Source organism: Nipponia nippon, unplaced genomic scaffold (assembly GCF_047370975.1).
Source record: "Nipponia nippon isolate SJK-2023a ecotype South Korea unplaced genomic scaffold, ASM4737097v1 scaffold_3, whole genome shotgun sequence".
Lineage (NCBI taxonomy): Eukaryota > Metazoa > Chordata > Aves > Pelecaniformes > Threskiornithidae > Nipponia > Nipponia nippon.
In genome coordinates this window covers 107,323,132-107,346,730 of record NW_028262347.1, presented here as the reverse complement: position 1 = coordinate 107,346,730, position 23,599 = coordinate 107,323,132, and the positions used below count along the sequence as shown (strand labels likewise).

The window sequence follows — 23,599 nt, the reverse complement described above, 5'->3', positions numbered from 1 at the left end:
GGGCTGGAAACAACAACTGCATTCATATTTAATACAAAGGCTTTGTTTACTTGAGTGTTCTGGACATACACAAGAACAGGGAATGGCTTCAAAAATATCTATATATTTTAGGCAGAAAACTCATATCTGTACATTTCCTTGGAGCTGAAATGGATACCTGCTGACAAAGAACTCTCCCCTGGTAGCATTAGCCCAGCCAAACAATTGCCTGAAATGCAGTTTTCATTATTAAAATATTGTAAATGAACTATACCACAGTAAATGACAGGATCACTTTAAATATCCTATTTTATTCTGGTTTCAATTTAGCCTAGTTTAGCATATAATTACTGTGTTTGGCAGCAGCAGTTGTGGCATTTTATAACTTGGGTTTTCCCCTAGGGGGGAAGGGTACCTTGTAATTAATTTGACAGAAAACCCCAGTGAATCACTGAGCAATATTTTTGCTACCCAAGTTCTTTAAAACCAAACGACCCTAAGAAATGGTATCCAGGAATGCAAAGGGTTGCGTAGTGTCACTTGTATTGAGTGATGTATCCATGTATCAAAACAAGGGATGCTATGAAAACTTCAATTATTTTTCGATTAAAACCTTAATGCTTTCTAAACAAACAGAAACACTTCTGCTCTTGACACATTCCTGCTTACCACTGTGTATTTTATATCAGGTTTCTGTATTACTCTGAAGATATTACTATGGCTGTAGTAACTTGAATAGTTATATTATAGGATTGAATTTCGTCCAAGTTTTTGCAAGGCTGGTCACACATCCCCTGACCACAGACACGCTTCTCTGGGAAATGATAGGTGTGGAACACAGTGCCGACTAGTTGACTCAGAACATGAAGATAAAACAGCTTTGCAGGAAGCGGATGATAACCCTGCTGGAACCGTGTGCCTGCATGAAACTTAAGCCCGCTTGTATTAGATTTTATATATTTAGACTATGCTCAAAAATGGTGGATAGATGCTCTCTTTGTGTAAGAATAACAGCGATTGCTGACAACGCTTCACAGTCCTTACGAAGGACGGGCTGGCCCCGAGGCGCAGGCGTCCGGCAGCCGGGGGAGGCAGCCCCCGGCCGGGCTCCGGCGCCGGGGCGAGGCCGCGGCGGGCGAGGCTCCACCCGCTCCTTGCTGCCGCTTTCCCCTGGAGGCCGCTGCGGGCTCCGCGGCGGGACCAGGGCCGAAAATGAAACGCAGCCGCGCAGGGCGGCACCCTGAGGATTCTGGAGACTTCCGAGGAGGAGCAGATGCAGAAGACGCGGAGGGCTGGGGAGCAAAAATCATGGGCGCCGTCCTCGGGGCTGAAGGATTTCTGAAAACGGAGCCGGGAGGGCGGGGGGGATCCACACAAGTATTACTTGAGAAACGCTGATTCACGCCGGCTCAGGCAGCCCAAGGCCGCCCGCCGCCGGGCGAGGGGGGCCGGCGGCAGGGAGAGGCAACAGCGGCCCGCGGCCGGGGGCTACGCGGGGCTCGGCGGCCACCGCCCCCGGGCGGGCTCCCGCCCCGCGGGGCCCGGCGAGGTGGGCCGGGCGGCCCCCGCCGCCGCCGATAGGCCGCGCCGCGTGGCCTGAGCGGCGCCGCCGGCCCAGCGCCCTCCTCCCGCCGCCCCGCGCTGCGCTCATCCGCCCGGGGAGCGGCGGGCGGGGGCGCAGGTCGGGCGCGGCGCGGCGGCAGCTCCTCTCCGCGGAGGGCGGGCGCTCCGGCCGCCGGGTGGCTCCGCCGGGCCCCAGCCACCCGCGGGGGGAGGCGCGAAGGGTGCGGGACACGCCCGGGCGCCCGGCCCGGCAGCGCCCGGCGGCGGGGCCGGCCGCCCTCGTTCAGCCCCTCGGGGCTGGACAACGCCTCCGGCCCGCGGCTGCCTCCCCGCCGCCGGCAGGACCGCGGCCGCCCCGCTCTCGCCCTGTCAGCCGGGCGGCCGCCCCCGCCCCTGTCACGCGGTCCCGTGCCGGTGCCGCGGCCGGCGGAGGCGGCAGGCGGGGCTCGGCGGGGCCCGCTCGCTGCCGCCTCAGCGCCCGGTGCTGCTTCGCCGCGGCGAGCGGGCGCCTCCCGCCTCCTTCCCGCAGGGCCAGGATGCGGGGCCTGGTGGTCGCCGCTTTCCTGCTGCAGAGCATCGCCGGCTCGGGCGCGTTCGCCAGAGGGAGGAGAAATGTGGACCCCGAAACGAACATGAACATCGTGAGTGGCGCGGCGGTGAGGGAGGAGCGCCCGGGACTGTCACCGGCTGCGGCCGCGGGGTTGTAACGGGGCGAGGAGGGGAGCAGAGGGGGCTGCGGGCGCCGGGCGGCCCCTTCGCGGCTCCACGGGCGCAAGCCTGCAGCCTCCCGCCCTCGGCAGCCGCGGCGAAAGCTCCGGGAGGCTTCAGCCACTGGTGGGCGGTCAGCCGGCGGCTCCTGGCACCCTCCGCTTACACGGCGGCTTTCTCTTCTCCTCCTTCCAGGTCCTTCCCGGTCCCCTGTTGCCTGTGGCTGACGCTTCTCTCCCATATTTTCTGATCCAGACCTGTGGTTTTTGCTAGAGTCGGGACACTCTTCACTGCTAGAAAAGCACATGTTTATGAAGCGTACTTGTGCTGCTAGCATGATGCTCCCGTGTGCTTTTCTCCCCATGTGGCATTTACTCTCTTAACTTTATTCTCCTTCTACCGCAATAGCCAACTCCAGAAAATATTTGCTGTTAGTAACTGGTGTTGGTTGCTCTTTCCTCTGCCCCATCTAAACTGTGCTACTTTCTCATATGTGCAAGAAGATACTTGAAGCTAGAAGTGCTCCTAGGGTCTGTAAGAAAAGAAGTGCTTGAGCCGTCAGTGTCATGTATGTATCATTTCGAGGACTGAAAATAGTCATTTAGTCTAAGGCAAATAGCATTTGAATGGAATTTAGCCTTAAAATAATTTTGGAGTGTTAATGTCACTGTGGGTGATTAAAGATATATTTAAAATAAATAGCATATTTAATTAAATGCTCCCTCTCTTCCTTGCCCAGCAGCCTAAGAGTAGAATTCCGTCATGTCTTCCATCTCTTACATTTTCTCAAGGCACTGTCGGTGTTGTAAACCCAATTAAATAGCAAGTTCTCTGTCCTAATGGAGTTGCATCAAATGAAAATAACATAAAGCCTGAGACATAAGAGACGGGAGATAAACCTCTTGATGAAATCATAGTGTTGAACAAGCATGGGGGGTTTATCATTATTTTCTTGTTCGGCTTGTCAGCAAAGTCACTTAAAAGCTCTGCAACAGACAAGGTTTGAGGAGAAAGGTGAGTAAGAAATGGCACGTGAAACTACGAGCTGAGGTGGCAATGTCAGCAGCTCACACCTGCGAGGAGTGAGACCTTAGTGTGTTTTAAAGCTGCTGTGTTTGTGGTTCGTTTCAGCACATTGCCTAAACATGATTGTGTCCTCTGTAGAACGGAGAATTTGGCATAAAGCTCAGATATAAATCTGAAGTGCTTTTAAAGAAGCCTTTCCCTTCAGGAGAGGTGAACTCTTCCCCCCTTTTCTTCTTCTATATGCTGCTGTGGTGCCAGTGGCTTTTTGCTGTCCTCGCTTGTTTGTTAACGGAAGATACAGCTTTCCTTGAGAGCAGACAGTTTCAATTTTTGTCTGCCAAATCTGTGTCTTGGTGTTTCGCCATCTCCTTTTCAACACTGCCGTCTCCTTTCTCACTGTAAGCAGTGTGTGAGTAACTAATGTGACAGTGGATGGGGACAGGCTCGGAGTCCTCCCAGGTTCCTGGGATAAGGTTTGTGCTCTGTCTAGTTCCTGACTCTATACTGGGATAAGTCTCATAAGAAAACCTGTCTGCATTGAATAGGCGGGTGGTGTGGCACATTCCTACTACATCCTTTAATTTCACATCGCTGTCTTTGGGAGGAACCCAGAGTACTTTGCACATGTTAATGAACTGAGGAAGCTGGCAGTCTTACTCCAAGGTGGTTTCTTTTCTTTCTTCAGAGTCAAATTATTACCTTCAGGGGATACCCTAGTGAGGAGTACGAAGTGACAACAGAAGATGGGTATATCCTTTCTGTTAACAGAATTCCTTATGGAAGAAAAGGCCATGAGAGGAGCAAAGGTAAGATTTATCTCTGCTTGGAAAAATGGGAAGTCATGAAAAAGCTCTCTTTGATTTATAAAACTTTTGCTCCTGTAATAATCCAGAAAAAGATTAAAGACTGTATGACCTATGCAGTTAGAATGTTTTATTGGTGAATGTTATGGCCAAAATGGATTACGTACATGTAGAGTGACTTGAGTAAAGGAAGGGAAAAGGAGTTAGAAAGCTGTATTTTCCTGGCATTGCCTTTTTGTGACATTAATACAAGCCCTTCATTGTTTGATTTTTTGAGGGGCTGAGAGGGCCTGGATTTTCTAGGAAGTGGAAAATAAGGGTTGAGATTTGTTGGGGTTTTTTGTGTAAAAAAAGTCTCTTGAAAAGAGATTGATTGTAACATTGTTGGGTTATTTCAAACCCTATTTTTAAAAATGCTCCTTTATAACGAAGAAGTTTGTTAAAAATGCCTGACCATTTTCAGAAGTAGGGGCAGTTCACACATCTCTTTTGGTGAAATATAACTAAACTGCAAGACTTCCCACTAGAATGTTCAGAAAATAATTTTTGCCTGATTTCGGCATAAAATAAGAATTCATTTGTTAATTTTAACCTCTCTAAAGCTCCCCTTGCAGTAAGGTACAAGCCAGACCAATACTACATACTACTGGGGTGTCACATTTTACACAGCTGCTTAAATAGGTAAAAAAATGTAATAAGATAAAATCCCTTCAGAACATCTTGAGTACAATACATTTAAAAATATATTGCAAATTAGAATATGTAACAGGTAGTTGGCAACAGTCAGCCCAGACCAGGTTGTTTTATGGATGTGATTTGATGGGGGACTGGGAGAAGCATTCGCATGTGCCACCGGAGCACTGTTACAGGCTGTAAGAACTACTGTGAAAGCTGGTGTAAAACCATGGAAGGGATGCAGGGGGTGTACAGGTGAGGAGGTGGGGGAGAGGATGGATAGGGGGAATGTCAGCTGAAACTTAAGGGAGTGATATGGGCAAAGGTTTTTGCAAGGACTGAATTATGGGATGCTTTAAAAATGAGACAAATGTATGTGGAAGAGGAGAGACACATAGTCTTTGACTTGCCATCCTTGTACACTGCGTATGGAATTAGCAGTGTACTTGAAGAGCAGCGGCTGAATTTGATACCAGTTTTGTCACCACCCCTTATAAAAGATCCTACAGACAATCGCATGCATACAACAGCAGCCTGTTTACACAGAAACTGTACGCATTCTAAGGACTGCCTCAGAACCCTTTGGACTGAAAAAACCTAGGATGAGATGTAAAAACATGGAGCTCACAAAAGAAATCAGTGATTGTCCTACAGCCTTGGGTGCGAACAAGACCCATGGAAAAACCCTCTCCTCTGCCAAAGGCCAAGCAGCAGTCTTCCTGACCTTATCTGTTGGTTTTGTATGAGTTAGGATGTTTGCGCTGTCCGCTGTCTCTCACAAGGTGGGTGTGTAAAGATCAGTGCAGGCCAGTCAAACCTGGCAGGTGTCTTTGTACTTAAGAATTTCAGAGAAGCCCACAGGAAAAAGACAGGCTGCCTTTGTACCTTTTGATTTTGTCGAATCTTTCATCGATGACATAAGCAAACAGAAGTTTCCTGACCTGTGGGAATTCTCCACATTCCCCTTGCCACACCCTCGACCCCAAGTTCATGTTTTGCAAAGTGCCTTAATTTTAAAAACAAGGATTACTGAGCACACTTGGGGAAGTATGATCTCCTAGAAGAATGAAGATTTCAAAGTTCATGTTGATCTTAAGTTTTTATAGACTTGGTATCTTTTCTCAGAAAGATACCAATGATGTGTTACTGCTCACTTAGCATATATGTGTCATAATTCTTCTTTTGCAATACCTGCATAATGAGAATAGGAACCCTTGGAATTATGTATCACATGATGTTTTGGAACAAAGCCTACAGTTCTTCAGCTAAAAAAAAAAAAAAAAAAAGGGAACATGTCCAGAGAACCTAAAAGCAAAACATCAATGATTTTTGGTTTTAGTATTAACTAAAAATCTAAACCAACTGCATAGCGTGGGTAAGAAGGGCATGGAAATAAGTCTGTCTTCAACTTTGTGGGCGTGCAGTGAAGAGAACAAAATGTTTTATAGCAGAAAGGGTAACGTAAGGACCTGCCTTTCTTATTCCCCCTCTGGTGTTTTTAAGATCAGAGGTGATACAAAATTATTATTGTCCAAGTCAGTTTGTCATGTGATTGTGCAATCCATGTGCAGATCTGGTGACTGTTTGGTAAAGTGAAAAAGGAACTGGCAGAAATTGGAGGCTAATAAGAGAAGAGAATTAAAGCATTAAAGCAGTTAAACAGTTTTCCTCTTCCTATGTTATGAAACATGCAAGTAGCAGCTTGAGGAGAGCCTGTTCTTCAAAAAATCAGAAGTTGGTTGATCTGCATTTAGTAAAAGGGAAGAAGGTATCAAAGCTAAAAGTGAACATAACTGAAAACAAATTTAATGTTAGGCTTGAAAATCCTGCATACTGTTCGTAAGGCAGTGAAGTATTACTGCAGCGGAGTAAACAGGTGCGTTGAACTGTACTGTCTCCAGTGCCAGTTTGGCACTGCTGGAGATTTGTTCTGGTTGCAGGGGCAGTATGGCACAACACGTTTTTTTAACAAAATGGGAAAAACAGGCACTGAAAAGGTTCCTTGTCACAGGTATAAAGGTTGCCAGGAGGGAGGAATATTGCTAATTGGATTTTGGAACGCACAGCAAGGATTTATGGACATGACCTGGAGTGTGTATGTGACTGAAACAGTTGTGATTTGGCTGTTTCTGCTGAAAGATCCAAGTCTAAATTATCAATGGAGGAAGTATTGCGTGAGTTAGTATTGTAGTAGAATGATGTGTCATTGGAGGAGGTAAATTTCTGAGTAATCTCTGGCGTTGAGCTAAAGTTACCATGTTATCAGATTTCACTTATTAAAGCAGAAAAAAGCCTCAAAACACCTGTGCTACTGCGAGATCCAGAGACAGGTCTTTGGATTTTCTGAAGGTCATGTTCCTCCTAAAGGATTATATGGTAGTTTATTTTCTTTGTGTAGAAACAGGAACCTTCAATTTTTTTAATCTGTATTCCACATAAAGGTGTCATTTGCCTTTTCAGGGTGGGGAAGTCAGGAGAGAGGCTTCCTAAATTCCACCTGGGTGTTGACTGTGGTTCTTTTAACTACTTAAGTCAAGGGGAGAAAGTCCTTTGAAACATAGATTCCCTTGTTGGCTACTTGTACTGCTCTTCAGGTTCTGCCACAGCTTTGGTAGTGGAAGACAGCTGTGTAGAGATAACATCAGTACCAGTCGCAGAGATTTCCACAGCTCAGCACCCTAGTTTGGCATTGTCTTAACTGGAAAACAAAGATCTCAGTAGCACGTATATGGGAATGTCTTCCTCAGGTTTAGGGGCAAGGCAATGGTCATAAATAGTTTAGCTGTTTCTGTGTTTGGGCGACTTTGCTCAGTATTTGTGAGCTTGAAACAGTTGTGAAGGCTACCTGTATTTTTCTTGTAGCTTCTGCTTTTCTCATGTTTGCTTATTGCACATTTGCTGTCTGTTTTGAACTTCAAGGAGTCTTTTGCTCTAGTTAGGAAACTAACAAGTTGCTAGTTTAAAATTCTTAATGATAAAAGGTAGCTTTTTGTAAAAACACGTGATTTCATGGCACTATGAATATTACACAAATTGCTAATCTTAGTAGATTAAGTCAAGTAGTTTACATACTCAAAGTGCAAATCTAAAGCAGACTTTCAGTTGAATTATTCTTAGGCATTCACTTACAGATGAACAGGAAGCTATGATAAATGCTTTATTTTTCAGGTCCAAGGCCTCCTGTGTTTCTGCAGCATGGCTTGCTTGCAGATGCCAGCAACTGGATCACAAACTTGGATTACAACAGCCTCGGCTTTATGCTGGCAGACGCTGGCTACGATGTATGGCTGGGAAACAGCAGAGGGAACACCTGGTCCAGGAAACATACACACTTCACAGTGAAGCAAGAAGAATTCTGGGTTTTCAGGTATCCTCGTCTTGCTAGAGAAACTAGAGAAACTACATATGCTGTTTGGGAGCAGGCTTCTCTTCCACTCTTTGCCCATCATCTCAGTTTAGTCACATTGTAAATGTACAAGATTTTTTTTTTCTGGTTACGTGTGCTGTCGCATATGTAGGGGCAGTAAAGGGGAGTTTTATGGTCAGTATAGTGTCCTGAGACAGCCTTCATACGTGGTTAGTAGAACATTAATTGCATTTGCCGGTGCTTGGTGTGAAGACTCAATCACGAGAGTGTTCTGTTTCATCCAAAGGAAGCTTTTCTTTATGTCCAGACAATGGGTCTGCAGTGCAGTAAAGCTCTGTGCAGCTGTTCCACACTGATAACTTTACGTACACAACTGACTTTTTATCTTTGCTTTGTAGCTTTGATGAAATGGCTAAGTATGACATTCCAGCCTCAGTGGACTTTATTTTGAAGAAGACTGGCCAGAAACAAGTATTTTATGTTGGCCATTCACAGGGCACCACAATGGGTATGTGAACAGATGCATTTGTTAGAATATATTGTGTTTGAAATGATCTCAAGTTCCACATATGTGGTTTAAAGATATAAAAATAGGGCTTTTGAAATCTACTGCTCTTGGGTTTTAGCTGCTTCCTGGAATATTCATCAACATGAAGAAGAAAAAACTTAACTTTTCTGTGTTTACTTAAAGTGGGAAGCTGTTGAAATGATAAATTGAAGTCACAGGCAGCCACCAGTACAGTTTCTATTAAAATAAATTGATGAACTGTGCATCATAAAATTAGAATCATCAGACATGTAGAATAAAGATTCCCACTTCCAGAATAGTTTGCTGTATGTAAGCCTGGCTCAGGTGCTTTTAGACCTGCAGGTAGAAAGAGCTGGAAGAGTGTTGGGTTTGTTAGCATGAACTTGTTTTTCAGAAGAAAACAAATCCTTCTGATTAGCCTCATTTAATTTGTGTTCCATAGTAACTAGATAAATTTTAAAATATCTAAACGACCCTAGAGACGACAGTCAAACTATTAATCTAAAAATACTTGTTCACACTCAACATATCTTAGATTTTATAGAATCACTGCCAGGTAAAATTTTCATCTAACTTGTGTCAGTGAGATTTGTTAATTATTCTCATATTATTTACAGCTTTCATTGCTTTTTCGACTTTGCCACAGCTGGCTAAGAAAATCAAAATGTTCTTTGCCTTGGCACCAGTAGCTACGGTCAAGTTTGCCACTAGCCCTCTGACAAAATTTGGAGTGTTTCCTGACCTGCTACTCAAGGTTTGTATTTGAGTGTAAATGTTTTAAGCCAAATGAGGTGTCCCCCCTTTCTAGTTGAAAACAGCATAGCAAAGAATGTTAATAGCTGTGATTAGATTGCCATGTTTGACAAGAATACTGGGCCAGTTTTTCCGTAATAATGCTATGGAAGTAAGCAGTGGCTTCTCTGGCTTTACTGCTGTCTAATGAGACAATTTGTATCAGTTTAAAGTAGTATTTTACAATTACAACTTAATAGATGGAATAAAACTATGTTTTTCCATTTACGCGTTTCTAGAATTTACGCGTTTCTAGAATTTACGCGTTTCTAGAATTTACGCGTTTCTAGAATTTACGCGTTTCTAGAATTTACGCGTTTCTAGAATTTACGCGTTTCTAGAATTTACGCTACAGAAATCACATGATGAATTAAATAGTTGGTCTGTTTTAGAAGAGTCATATGATAGCTTTATACAGAATACTTTTGAATTGTCATGAACTTAAACAGATTTGTTTCACAATTAACTGTTTAGTATTACAAGAGGATCCTTCAGAGGGTGATTAAGAGCAGCAGTTTTATTTAGATGCTGTGAATCATCCTCTGGAGGAGTTTACCTTTGCCCATTAACATCAAAGGGAATGTAGGCAGACTGGCAGGCTGCAGTAAGTGCCTGAAGTCAGACGTTGTGAACGCCCTGCTATCTGTCATTTTTTAACCATCGCTTTTCTTTCCACCACCTGTGGAGATTCCCACACAGAGCTGTTTGTTCTGTGAGATAAACCCTTCTCTAATGTACCTTGTACACATTTAATGCATGTCTGTTTGCATTATTAGTTCCCTACTCCAAAGGCAGATACGTAAAAGTGATACTAACAGTTGTGGTCTCCTGCTCCTGGTGTAATGAGCTTTGCCTAATGAGGCTAGTAGCTGATCAGTGCCCTGTGCAGATGTTCATGTTGTGCTGAGGAATTTGATTCTCATGGTGACTTGCAAAAAAAAAAAAAAAAAATTGGAGTGCAGAAGTACGTAACAGCCACAAAACCATGGGTCAGGAATATCTTTAAAGACCTGTGTCACTTTTTGAGGAAGTGCTCATTTTCAAATCCTTGTGCCATTTTCAAATCGTTGGACATTTTAAAAATACTCATCAAGAGGAAGTGGCCACCACAGCTTATGCAACTTGATTTTCTTACATGGTTTGAAGAGACAAAGTTGCAAGTACAAAGCCATTTAACATTAGTTGATGCAGCTTAAAATACTTTAGCCTTAAACAATTTTGATGACAAGAAGCTGTGTAGTACTCTTGTAAGATACTGAATTTAAAACTGATTAGAATTTGAGGTTACGTTTGGAATTCTTTAATGATAGTCCCAGTTCCCACATACTTTTTGTGGGGGTAGTGGACTGCATCATTTGTAGCAGAAGCACTAACCCGTGACCTTCCCATTGGACTGTAAGCAAGGTTGATAAGGAGATAAATCATTTTCATATGACACACTTGTCACCAGTGCAAATGGGAATAATTACCTTAAGAATGTTATAGTATAAAAACTAAACCCAGGTCATTCTATGCAATTACATGTTTGTCCTATGTGTTTGTTATTTTGCAGGACATGTTTGGAAAGAAACAATTCCTCCCTCAGAATTATTTGCTGAAGTGGCTTGCTACCCATGTTTGCACCCACAGAATACTTGATGACCTTTGTGGCAACATATTCTTTCTTCTGTGTGGTTTTAATGAGAGAAACTTGAATATGGTATGTTTTGGCGACTTTTAATAGCTGAGTTATTGTGAACTCTAACGCAGTATTGACTGTGTATCACTGCACTCATTGTCTTTTACATGTAATTAGAAGAAAACTAATGCTGCTTTCATACTGAGTTTGGATTAATATCTTTCTTTGGTATAGATGTAGTTTCCCGGCTTGGATGGATAGAATTAACCTTTTAAATGTTACTGGAAAGCTAAAATACTTTATTTTGGATCTCTTGGGGAAGTGGGTAAGAGAAGTGAATTAATATGATGGTGCAAGTGTTTAATTCCTTTTGCAAGGAAGTGAGGAATAAAGATACAGTTTTCAACCATTTTCAAGAGAACTGTTGAAGTTTTCTGGTCTCTCGGTGGACGTGTGCAATTATTTTTTCTGGGCCCAGTTTCTGACCCAGTTTCTGGAAAATTTTTGTTTTTCCTGCCACGATTTACGTTTCCCCTGGGTATTTTGTACTTCTAAACTCAAAGTGTATGAAGTTCTGAATCACTGTGGACTGACAGCTACTAGTTCAGATGTAAAGTCACGCAAGGTTTCTCTGGAGGTCCATCTAAATATTAGTTAATGTGCTCCCAATTCTTACAATACTAGCACTTTTAAAAAGGTATTCTGAATATATAAAAAATGCTTAAGGGATATCATTATCAGGTTTAAAGTTCAGCTTTAAAGTTCTGCAGTTAATTGTAAGTAATCCCCAAAACATTTGAACCTTTTACCTCATCTGTATGTATGGCTCCAGTTAACTTTTGTTTATAACAGTTCTAAGAGGAATGGAATATTTTCTGTTAGTTATTCAAGAAGCAATAATGATTGCACTGTTGCACTGGGAGGAGTAAACTGTATTAATTATCTTGTTGCAGAGCCGAGTGGATGTGTATTCGACACACTGCCCTGCGGGCACATCTGTGCAAAACATGATCCACTGGAGCCAGGTAGATTTTCCAGAATCTAAAATGTCCATGACTCTAGCTTGTTTGTAGAATACGGGTATCTCTGATACTTAAATGGAATAAAGTGCCAAAATATATATGTAATATAGCCCAAGTGAAATTCTGGAACTGCCAGTTGTCAGAATGGCAACTGTTCACTGCAGCTGCTTTGATGATACTGACCTATGGTGGCTCACTCCTCGCCCCTATTTCTTTGAAGACAGGCTAACTATAAGTACTTCAGACCAACAAACAATACAACAGAATAACTTAACTCAGAGATGCTGTAACAAGTATTTGCTCCCCTTTCAGAAAACCCTGTTTTGATTACAAGTTATATTTTTAGCCAGTGAAAAGCAGCAGGATTTCTGTTCTGTTCTATTCTGTTTGGCTTAATTTTCTATTTTATTAGTGTATTCTGAATTTCACCTCAGTGCATGATTTCATGCCTGTGGTGCTATTGTGCCTGAAGCTTGCTCAGCAGGCTGACAAATACAAGAAGACATTTGCCATGGAAGCAGTGGTCAGTGCTACTTGTGATCTTGTAACTGAACTTGGTCATCTATTCAGAAGCAATATGTTCTGTTGTACATAGCTGTTCAAGTGTTGGCTCGGAAAGAAATCTGTGAAGACTTCTTTTTTTTCCAGATATAGACTTCTGTTTCTGAAAAATAACAGGTGGTAAATCATACAGAGTAGACTTTGTAAGAAAGCTCCGTGCTGTGTTCATAAACCTTTGACAGCAAGGTAAATATTTCAGAAGTAAGCATGGAGCTGCCACACCCTGACTTTGGATACACTAAACTCTTTTCCTTAATTTTCCCTACCATTGCTGTGAAAGAGTGTGAAATCTTAAGGGACAAAGTCTAATGGTATTGAATGTTAATGTTTCCTACTCCTGCGACGCTGGCAGAGCAGTGACACTTGTCCTTGTTAATACTTGGCATTTAACTGTTTCTTGTGTCAGTTGCCTTTGCCAGTTCTCCAGATGACCTATACTTTTTTATTCCTGCAATAGAAGTGTTGCAGTTCTTTGTATGTGTGAATATTTGTTTATTTCTAGGCTGTGAAGACCGGGGAACTCAAAGCTTATGACTGGGGAAGCAAGGCTGCAAATATGGCTCACTACAACCAGGTAGACATCTTTTATGGATATGTTATAATTCTTGAGCGTCACAAAAAAAAGTCCTTGGGCGCTTCTCTGGGTGTTGTGTTTATGCTGCATGCTAAAGAGCCACTAGTGTTGCCCAGTAACCAACTGGAGATCTGCCTTTTCAAAAAAAAGACAGGACTACAGAGCTCTGTGGTAGTCTTAACTCAGTACAGAGCCCATGCCTGGGTAAAAAGTTGTGATGACACACTTTCTTGAGGGTGGTCCTGCCTGCCTAGATCATGAGACCCCACTGCACTTCTCACAATAAGGCACAGACTGTCAATTCATGTGTATTGCTTATCTTCAGCCTGTTTAATCTCAACGCATGTTTGTTTCTAAATTGCTGTGTGCAATACTGAAAAGATTTTGGCCTGTGTCACTTTAGTGACTGGGAAAGATTGCAGTATCATACTTTCAGAGTAGCAATCACTTTTAGCATTTGATTAGGGTTTAGAAATGACTTGAATGGGATGCATTGTCTGAGACTTGTGCTACCCTGCCATCATATAAGCTCCTCAAACCACATCTTTACTGCTGTGTGTGCTATAGTATTGCAGGACTCTTGGAGTTACATTTTCTGTTGAGTTAGGACTCCATCTCCATCTGTAGCTGCCCAAGAGAGGAAGAGAAAATGAGAATCTGATACATTTTCCTTGCATTTCCTAGTATGTTGCACTACAGTGTAGTATCACACTGAAGACTTGTTCTTTCTAATGCTTTTGTTTTCACTTTCCACCTCTTCAGTCTACTCCCCCTTTCTACAAAATAAAAGACATGACTGTACCAACCGCGGTGTGGACTGGTGGACAGGACTGGCTGGCAGACCCAAAGGATGTTGCTATGCTGCTCACTCAGATCACAAACTTGGTTTACCACAAAAACATTCCAGAATGGGAACACTTAGATTTCATCTGGGGCCTTGATGCACCTTATCGCATGTATAATGAAATAATTAACATGATTAAGAAGTATCTCTAAAGCGGCATGGTATTTCAGAGTATTAGTTCACCGGGAATTTGTCTTTTTGGAACATATGCTTTTCTGGCAATAATGCTACGTTGTTTATTTATGATGCATTTTTAAAATGCCAGCAATGACTACTGAATTGGATTCGTATTTGGTTTGTTTTTCTCAGTAGTATTTCTCTCTCCTGCAGAAATCCTCATTGTGTCCTGCTGATTTTGCACACAGTGGCATGGTACTCAAAAACCAGCAGTGTGACTTTGCACAAAAGGAGTATGTCAAGTGCATATAAATTTAGTGACATGTCTGAAAGACAAGTTAGTCCATTCAGCACCTCAGGTGCTTGACAATTAAAACAATAAGTATTTCACTGTGCATAAAACATTGCCATTTCTGAGTACCTTTCAGAAGTACTACTTGTACTGCGGTGACCCATTTGGTGCTGGTACTTTAAAAAGCACTTAGTGACTTTTTGCTGCATTATTATTTTAGCCATCACATACAAGATGACTACATCAGATGAATTTCTTTTTCAATATTGCCCAGAAGAACTGTCATGAAGCCAGAGAAGATACCACTGTCAGCTGAAATCTTCTATTTTGGGACTGATTCATTGCTGCATTTTTCTTGATTTAATGGTGTCCCTGAAGCTTTTCATGTTTCACATACCAGCTATGGATAAGGATCGTTATTTGCCCTTGCAGATTCCTGGAATAAGAGAAGCGGTTAAAAGAAATACCAGTTGCACTTAGCTTTGTCAATAGGTTATGGCTTTCAAGGAGAATGATGTAACACACTCATGGTTTTTTTTTTTCTTTGCATTGACCACTAGAGAGCAAACTCGCCCAGTATACTAACTGGTGAGGGAAGAGCCAAAGCATTAATTTTATAGCTTGAGTGACTTAATGTGTGTGAACATTTCTCCTTAATCATCTGCTGCTTTGAAGATCTGTTTACTTCTTAGCTGCTTATGTGGTGCTTGCCACCATTGTGTTCAGCAACTGTACAACACCCTGGTGAAGCCTGGCAGTATTAACGGCACTTTCCATTTGTCTCAGTTGCCACTTCAAAATTGGGCTAAGCCCCCATTTAACGGGGGGGAGGATTCACATCTGCTTCAGGGGTCTGCCTTTGGAGCTGTAATTGTCTGTAGTATCAGTGCCTTGCTCTTTCCATTGACTATGCAGAGGACTTTGGCTCCTCTGAATTGTACAAAAGTTCCATGCCAGATGTAGAGGTATGAACGATCTCCAGAGTCAGTTGCCACAGTCCGAATGAAAATTTCTGTGCCATGGTTGGATTCAACCCAGATTTCTGTCAGTAATCCCAACAGGATAAAAAGCCTTTTCTACATGGCATAGAAAATAGTGCATTTTAAACTGAGGCAAACTTTTTTTGTAAAAAAAAAAAAAAAAAAAAAAATCACAAAAAGATGCATAAGCCATAAATTAGAGTTTGGTTGGTTGGGTTTTTTTATTCGTAATTTAGACTCAGGGAATCCTCAGGCTTTGTTTAAGGAAAAAGCGGTTCATGGTATTTCAGTGGCGATTCCTAGCAGGACCTCGAAGTTTGCTTTGTATTTGTGGCAGCCGTATTTGCTTCACTTTGCTGTGATGAAAGGAAGTTTCTGTAGGAATCCGAAGTGGCTAACTTAGCAGTTGTGAGGGTATGTGACACAGCAACAGCCGTGTGCATCATGTTTGTTAAGCTTGAGATATTTCAATAAACATGAGACCTGCTTGGAGTTCGGAGCAATTTGCTGTGTTTGACTTTTTGTTGTTTCATGAACGCATGTGAATCTTGGGACAGAATCCAGAAAGCTGAGTCTGTTTTTCACAACTATTCATCCATAGAACAAGTAGAATGAAAAAGTAAAATAAGTAAGCTTCCATTTTTACTTTTGTCCTGAAAGAGGCTTTTCCTAAGCCTAAAAGGCCATTCATGTTGTTTTGGGGGACTTCTCTGAGACTTTTAAGTAAGGTACCAATCGTAAATAACTGCTCACAAGACGGAGTCATTTTCTAAGCCTCCAGGTAAGGCTCCTTTCAAACCACTGACATGGTGGAAAGCTTCTTGTATCACATTCTTAAACCTTGGGTAATTGGATTGCTTAATGGACTGTCTGGTAATCTCATAAATAGCATTTAACCACATAATGAGGTAGAGAACTAATCTTTGCCGTGGTACATTTGACCTAGCTTTTGACCTTTGTCATCTTCAATAATAAATATGCGCTGGCTGTACCTTTCTGTACATTCTGAATACAGTGGATGTGCAGTCAAGGTAGCAGGGTGTATTCAATCCTCTGTGTTGCCGGCTTTGTCAGCTGATGAACCCCTTGTGTGCCTGCAAATAAAGCCAGAACAGTGGAAGCTTTACACAAAAGCCATTATGGAGCTTCTCTGCTTCGCTGGAGCAGGGATGGCTATGGGAATTGCGAGCTGCGGTGCTCTCCCTGGCCTGCTGAAGTTCCAAGCACTGTTTGACACAAACTTGGAGAGGTGTCTATGGAAAGAAATGTGCAAAATAAGGTGCCCTGAACATAGAGGAGAAGAGCGAGAAGCTTGGTCTAATAAGAATGAGCAATGATGAATGGTACATTTTTCAGAGCAGATCTCACATACTTAGGGTCTGTTCTATAGACATCTTTGTGTTATAGGTGCGTATGTATGATGTTGAAGGTTGGCTGAACGTCAGCTTTGGATAATAGAAAAGTGTACTAGCACAACAGAGGGCATCGGACACCTTCTGCTGACTTAGTCTCAGCATTTAGTGATGTGATCAAACTATGCTAGAAAGCCAGAAGAAAGTAGTCCCCGTTCAGCTGATGGATTGCCAGACTTACGGACCTGTGCGCGTCTGAAGTGAGTGCACAATCCAGGGTTTTGACTTACAGGTGTACAACACAGCTGGGCATACGAGGGCTTATGCAGACATAAAGGCATGTGTTTTTGTCCACATGTTGTGCTTGGAACCTGAAAAGGATTTTTTTGTAGTCATCTGCAAGTGTATTCACGCTGTTGATTTCATGCGGAAGGCCTAAGGACGGTAGAGGGCGTGTATGTTAGCGGTGCATACTGAATGATGTGCTAGCTCAATGCAGAGCTTTTTTACACTAGTTAGTGATTCTGTAGCTAGCGATAACACTGACAAAAGTTTACACATCAACTCAAACAACATAGAAGTGCCTCAGCATAAGAAGTGGTGGTAAAACGGAGCTCCTACTCCCTTGGACCTTGTAAGAGAAACAGTTTTGTCAGCTTGGGAACGAAATAAACCAGTTTTCTAGAAATTACTCTTTATGGTGAATGTGCCATACAAAAAAAAAGGAAACATGAACACATTAATATCGTGAAAAGTTACAAATGGCTTTAATCTGTAAAATATGAGAGAGAAACCTTGATGGCTGAATAGGCTTTCTGACACAGAATAAAGCATGGCTCTTGGTGGAAGATTTTCCTATAATTAAAGCATTTATAATGTCTTCTGCCTTTCTTTGATGCCTTATAAAATACAAACTGATGCTGCAGCATTGCCCATCATGAGCATGCTAATAATGGCCTCTCTTCTCCAGTAGCCCATTTTCAAATAACTTTATATGAACAAAATCATTGAACCATCAATGAAATAAAAAATTACGAACGTTGGATGGACAGTAGCCACACCTGTAACATGATTGCCGAAGTCTTATTTTCTGAGGATACTGAGCTGAAACGTGTCTGTATTGCGTACTGACTCCTCCAGAAATGATGTGTGTGTGTAGTTACAGAAGATGCAAATCAGTTTCCCACTACTGAATTAGGAATTCTGAATGAAAGAATTTTAGGATCTTTTCCTGATGGTTATTATTTTGAAAACTGATCCTGCTAAGGTAAAGCTTGAGAATTAACAGTTTACTGTGCTGGCAGCTTTCCATCCCCGGCCATTTTTAGGAATTCATTAAAAAGACTTTTGATTAAGCTTGCTTTCTGTGCTGGCTGGAGAGGTTTTCAGCAGAGCTTGGTTAGGGAGGTGGAGTGTTGGTATGAAAATATTTTGATTAGGAAAATGTGTTAGTCCTGTTAAGAAAAGTATTTTGCGTTTAGGCTAAAGTTTTTCATCAAAACTGCAGAGGACTGCGCGTTCATCCTCCAGCACTCAGCGCGCCCGTGGGCTCAGGGTTCGAGCTGCTTGCCCGGGAAGGGAGGAGCAGAGGCTCATGTCCCTTCTTTGGATTCAGATCCTGGACCTGAATCTCGGTATGCCTAAACATAAGGAGGCTATAGGTTGAAAAGATGCAAATACGCACGGCTCCCTCTTTCCCTCCCAGCCTGTTACACCTGTAAGACCTGTGACAGACCGACGCCTACCGACTTTTTGCCCCGCTGCAGAGCAGCGCATGGTTTGTTACCCCTGAAATGTTTAACGAAGCCCGGGAATATTTCCTGCGCGCCGCGCCGCCGGCAGCTGCTCGGAACGCGGTTCCCGGGGAAGGCGGCGGCCGGCCGCGGCGCGGCGGGCGGGGGGAGCCGAGCGGCGGCGGCGCGCGCCGGCGCGCGGGGGCGCTGTTGCTTGCGGAGCGGCGGCGGCAGGCGCGGGGGCACGCGGGGCCGCCGGGGCCCGCGCCCTCGCCGCGCGGCCGCGGGTGCTGCTGGACAGCGCGCCTCCGGGCGCCCCGGCCCGCGGAGCGAGGTGAGTTGGGATGGCAGGGCCTCGGGCTCGTTCTGCTTTTCCAGCGTGGTGACAATTTCTTTTAAAATGAGAGAAGGGACTGCCTCTGCCTGCCGTTGCTCTGGTTACTCTCCTGCTTCCCCGCTACTGCCCTGAACAAGTTATCAACCCTCTTCCCCAGCGCCCTTTTTCTGGTGGGTGGCTCAGCACGCACTGGGATGTTGCCTTGTCTCTGGTACAGCAATAATCCTACCATACAGAGGGGGAGAAGAGGAGGAGGGAAAAACAACTTTTGCCTCTGCTGCTGTGACATTAGTTTCAGCATGTTGATCCTGGTTTTTCCTTCTGCTCACTTTTCCTTGTTTTCCTACCCGCTTGCTGTTCTGCTCTTTACCTTGTAGCTCGTACCTAACGGTGCAGCCTGGGGTAGGTGCCTGCGTCTTGCGCTCATGTGGAATCTATTTAAGACCCTTTGCGGGGCCTCATTCCAAACTATGTGCCCTTCAACCTAAACTCTGTAGCAGGAGTCCTGATTTTTTGAGAGACCCGTTTAGAGTCTTGTAACACATGAGAAAGTTTGGCAGCATCGTAGCTTGAGCGAAAAAAGCTGGGGTTGGTATTGCTGAATTGAGTGCAGAAAGGATTTGCGTATACTTCGTCTTTTCTTCACATTGTACCTTGCGCTGACAAAGAAACCCAAGCTAGCAGAGCAGAAATACGTGGTAAGTGCTTTTGGGTGGCTAAGCCGAACAGCTTGAACTCAGTTTCTGGAGGATAAGGGTTTGCCCTCTCTGATGCATGAGGATTCCTTTTTCTGAGCTTACTCGCTTGCTGAGCCTGCCCCAGTAGCCGGCCGGGGCGAGCCGTGCGGGCGGACGGGGTGCGGAGCGCGGGCGGCGGCGCTGCTGGCCCTGCGGCCTGCGGGCCAGCTTGGGGCTGCGCCAGCCGCCCAGGTGAGTGCTGCTGGCCTTGCACCTTCCTTGGGCGTTATGTTGCAGGATGTGCTAGCAATAAGACTGCAGAATGCCGTTATTTTTCCTTAAGGGACTTAAGAATATTTTTCTATGACCTAATCTGCAGGCAAAATGCCTGTTCTTTAAATCTCAGCTTGCAGGCAGCAGTGATTCTAAAACTTCTGGAGACTTCACATGGCTATTAGGGATTAGTCGGAGGAGTGTCTTTAGGGCAGCTGAGCAATTTCTGTCAATCTCTGTTTAGGCAGATTTGGAATACATTATAGAATAAATTTAGTCCCTGCATAATTCTAATAAAATGGAGAATCAGGTATCCCATCTGGGAGGCTTAATTTCTGATTGTAACTACATAAATCAACAGAAAACGTCTCTCACAAGAATATTTTCAGACCCAGATGGTGATTCAGTTACAAATGCATTTTTCATGTCCTTATTGTGAAGTGGAGGTCAGGATAAAATACAACCAGAAGATTGAAATGAAGCTCTTGGATATAGATCCTCATCCATTAAATTAGTGTCTCTCACTGGGTTTTAGTTTCACTACATTCAACCGTCTGAATTAACTGAGTTCAACAGAACAGTCTCACAATAGCAGAGAATCTGAATCTTTTTCTAAAATATATATGCAACAGGTAGAGTCTTTGAAGGCTGTACCATGCCTGTCTCTAACAAAGAACTTCTGATTGCCTGAATAATAGCACAGATAATGTTACTGTTTCAGTAAACTCCTTGAAGTCTAAGGAGAGAGCAAAATCTGCACTTCCTTAAGAGCAGAATCTCTTGAAGAGAAAATAGTTAGGACTGAAAGCAAACATGTATTAGGAGAAGTCCATGCATAGTTCAGAAAAGGTTGCTGCTAGTTAATCATTCTTAATTTCTGAGAAGCAAGGAAATTCTGTCTCCCATTTCCTGCCCATCAGATTTCTTTTCTGAATAGCAAAGGACTAAAATCATCTCAACAAGCTAATAAAGCCATCCAGGAAGTTGAGCTCATTTCCAATGTTAGAATAAATGCTGTACCTACAAAAGAGGTGAGTTCACAGGAAGCTGATGGCAAGCTCTGTTTCCCTAAATGTTCAAAGCTTTGTTTGTCTTTTTCTAAAAGCATAAAAGAAGTGATGTCTTAGTGGTTAAACCAAAACCTTCGTTTACCCCTAAAATACTTGTAGCAAATCAGAAATGTTGGGAGTCAAGCCTGCTAGCTTCTGTCTGCTGTGTGCTTACCTATGGTCAAAGGAAGATCCTTTAAAGTACGTAGGTCTAACCAATGGATCTTTTAATTGCATAAGTTAGTTTGATACTTAGGTAAAGGATGATTTCCATAACATAGCTATTCAGAGAGCTATTGAGATGTGGAGTGAATATTGTAATAATGCAATAATACTTGTCACTAAGCATCTGCTTGGAAGCATAATGAGATTTTACCTTGTATTCTTCCCAGCAACTGGGGGATATTTTGTTCTTCAAATGTTGTTGGCTCAATTTTGCATCTAGTCAAGTCAGGAGGATTTTGCCATGTCAAGTAGATACAGGAGCATAAAGGAGAACATGACCTCAAAAGTAGATGGAGATAAGTCACAGCCACCACATTCAGGCTGGAAGCATAGTGTAGGTCTCCTTAAGGTTTTGACTCAGCCTGTTGTATATCCAAGGGATCACTAAGAAAATGTGTTTGCACACATCCATTACTCACCGAACATGCACAGGTCAGACCTGCGGTTTAGGTACACGTACATCTTTGGTAGAAGTCACATAAAAGATCAATGGTAGGTTGTATTTCCTTACCTGGAAAGGCAAAAGGATAACAAAGGATGACACAATTTAAAATTAGTGAGAGACAGCAGTTTTGCAAGTGTGTGCACTAAGTGGAGTGGAAAATGTTCCTACCCTCTTTCTCTGAATTCCAGTGTTAAGAGTTTTGCGTTTCTGCTTATTTTTCCTATCGTGAAAGTCTCTTGTAGCGCTCCAGTGATTACCCTGGCCAGCTAATTCTGTTCTGAGATTGTAATGCATTATACCATATCTGTATAACAGGAAAGGAAACTTCCTCTTTAAAGCTATGCATTACTAAGTAAGGAGGATTTCTGATGGGCGGAGTTTTCCCTTGAGCAGGCTAGATAAAGGCTGGCAGGATTTACAGACCTCTCAGACTGCAATCAGCATGAACTGCAGCCTGCCAGACAGAGTGCTGCTCAGCTATGCGATGGATGGACAGCGAGACAGGTCGTGCCTCCAGTCTCTTTGGGACTTTGTCACAGCAAAGGAGCCATTGATCAGGTCACCGTTTTTTCCAGTGCTGTTTTCTTTTACAGCATACATGGCTTTCTGTCTTCCATATATTGCACTGGACTTTTTAAGCACTAGACTACCAAACTTGAGAAAATACAAAATCCAGCCACAGAACTATCCAACTCTTGGAATGATGGTGCCTTGCATTCTTCAAAGCGCGTATCACCATGCTGTTTTGATCTTCCCGGTGACGTTTCTCCACTGGTACTGGAGACCAATGAATCTACCAGTGACCGCTCCAGAGCTGCCTGAGGCCCTGCTGGAAGTAGTAGTTTGCCTGCTTCTGTTTGATTTTGAGTACTTCCTGTGGCATTTGCTTCATCACAAGGTGCCTTGGCTCTACAAGACCTTCCACAAGGTGCATCACAAGCATGTGTCAACATTTGCTCTTACTACACAGTATTCCAGTGTATGGGAATTGCTCTCGCTGGGATTTTTTGCTGCTATCAACCCAGTGCTCCTCGGATGCCATCCTTTGACAGAAATGATTTTCTTCCTTGTAAACATCTGGTTGTCAGTGGAGGACCATTCAGGATACGACCTTCCGTGGTCAACTCACCGACTTGTGCCTTTTGGTTTGTACGGAGGAGCACCACATCATGATCTCCATCATCTGAAATTCAAATCAAACTATGCTCCTTACTTCACCCACTGGGACAAACTCTTTGGGACATTCACAGAGTCGCATTCTAATTAAGGATATTTACCTGTGGATGAACTCTTATTTTTTTATAGACTAAACTGGGACATTAATTTTTCAAAGACAGACATATGGAAGATTGTATATTTGAAGCTGCCTATAAAACAATAGCTATTTATAACAAATCCTCTTAATATATGTGTATTTGTGTGTTTACTTGGAACTGCCTATGTTAAATGACTGCAAATGGGAGGGTAAATATCTGTTGCTTAAATTTGTTTGAGTCAAAGGTGTAAGGGAAGCATTAAGAGACATTCTCTCTTCTTTCCTTCTTTCCAGCTTTCATAAAGCATACATTGTATTATTGTATGATGTTTTATACATACGCCAGAACAATTATCTTACTGTTGTAGGATGATTTATGATGTAAACAGAAAAGGTACACATCATGGATTTTGTGGAGTTTAATCTGCCAGAGCATGTTATTGCACAATGATGTTGTAAAACATTGCTGCCAAACAAAGCTAGTTGGCTAACTCTGGAATAATTTTGATATTTATATTTTCAACTTTGATGTACTGTCTGTTTTTAATAGAAAATAAATATGGTCATTCTTTTAAAATTACATTGTTTCATTTTATTCATTGCTCTGTTCATATTAGGAACAGGTATGATTCCTTTTGCATAGGGGTCGTTTATTTGAGTTTCAGAGTTTCAGACTTTTCTTACTAAAATATTGTCATGTTATTTCAAAAGCGAACCATTTACTCTGTCTTCAGAATCACGTGTTATTTTTAAATAGTTTTCAATTTTGTAGAAACAGAATATTGAAGAATGCAATTTAAAAA

At 42.9% G+C, this 23,599-nt stretch overlaps 2 protein-coding genes across 4 annotated transcripts; both read left to right on the top strand.

The window, feature by feature from the left end:
* The first annotated feature begins 1,400 nt into the window (after positions 1–1,400).
* Positions 1,401–15,942, top strand: LOC104013967 (putative lysosomal acid lipase/cholesteryl ester hydrolase). 3 transcript variants are annotated; one of them, XM_087764500.1, is made up of 9 exons: positions 1,401–2,198; positions 3,962–4,082; positions 7,923–8,121; positions 8,520–8,629; positions 9,268–9,404; positions 10,995–11,141; positions 12,014–12,085; positions 13,146–13,217; positions 14,691–15,942. In XM_087764500.1, exons 1-9 carry the CDS (start codon positions 2,079–2,081, stop codon positions 14,706–14,708), a joined length of 996 nt encoding a protein of 331 aa, XP_087620626.1. In that variant the 5' UTR covers positions 1,401–2,078; the 3' UTR covers positions 14,709–15,942. The 3 variants fall into 3 exon arrangements, with proteins under 3 accessions (XP_087620626.1, XP_087620624.1, XP_087620625.1); XM_087764498.1 differs by having other exon boundaries at positions 1,407–2,198; positions 13,980–15,942; XM_087764499.1 differs by having other exon boundaries at positions 1,414–2,183; positions 13,980–15,942.
* Positions 15,943–21,934: 5,992 nt separating this feature from the next.
* Positions 21,935–23,376, top strand: CH25H (cholesterol 25-hydroxylase). The gene has a single exon (XM_009465582.2). It carries the CDS (start codon positions 21,984–21,986, stop codon positions 22,806–22,808), a length of 825 nt encoding a protein of 274 aa, XP_009463857.1. The 5' UTR covers positions 21,935–21,983; the 3' UTR covers positions 22,809–23,376.
* The last annotated feature ends 223 nt before the right edge of the window (positions 23,377–23,599 follow it).

Excerpts from the sequence above, each read along its gene's own strand:
- CH25H (XM_009465582.2), top strand. The coding sequence starts at position 21,984 with ATGAACTGCAGCCTGCCAGACAGAGTGCTGCTCAGCTATGCGATGGAT.
- LOC104013967 (XM_087764498.1), top strand. The coding sequence starts at position 2,079 with ATGCGGGGCCTGGTGGTCGCCGCTTTCCTGCTGCAGAGCATCGCCGGC. Across the intron at positions 2,199-3,961 it reads ACATCGTGAGTGGCGCGGCG|AGTCAAATTATTACCTTCAG; the intron begins GTGAGGGAGGAG and ends TTCTTTCTTCAG. Across the intron at positions 13,218-13,979 it reads ATATGGCTCACTACAACCAG|TCTACTCCCCCTTTCTACAA; the intron begins GTAGACATCTTT and ends CCACCTCTTCAG.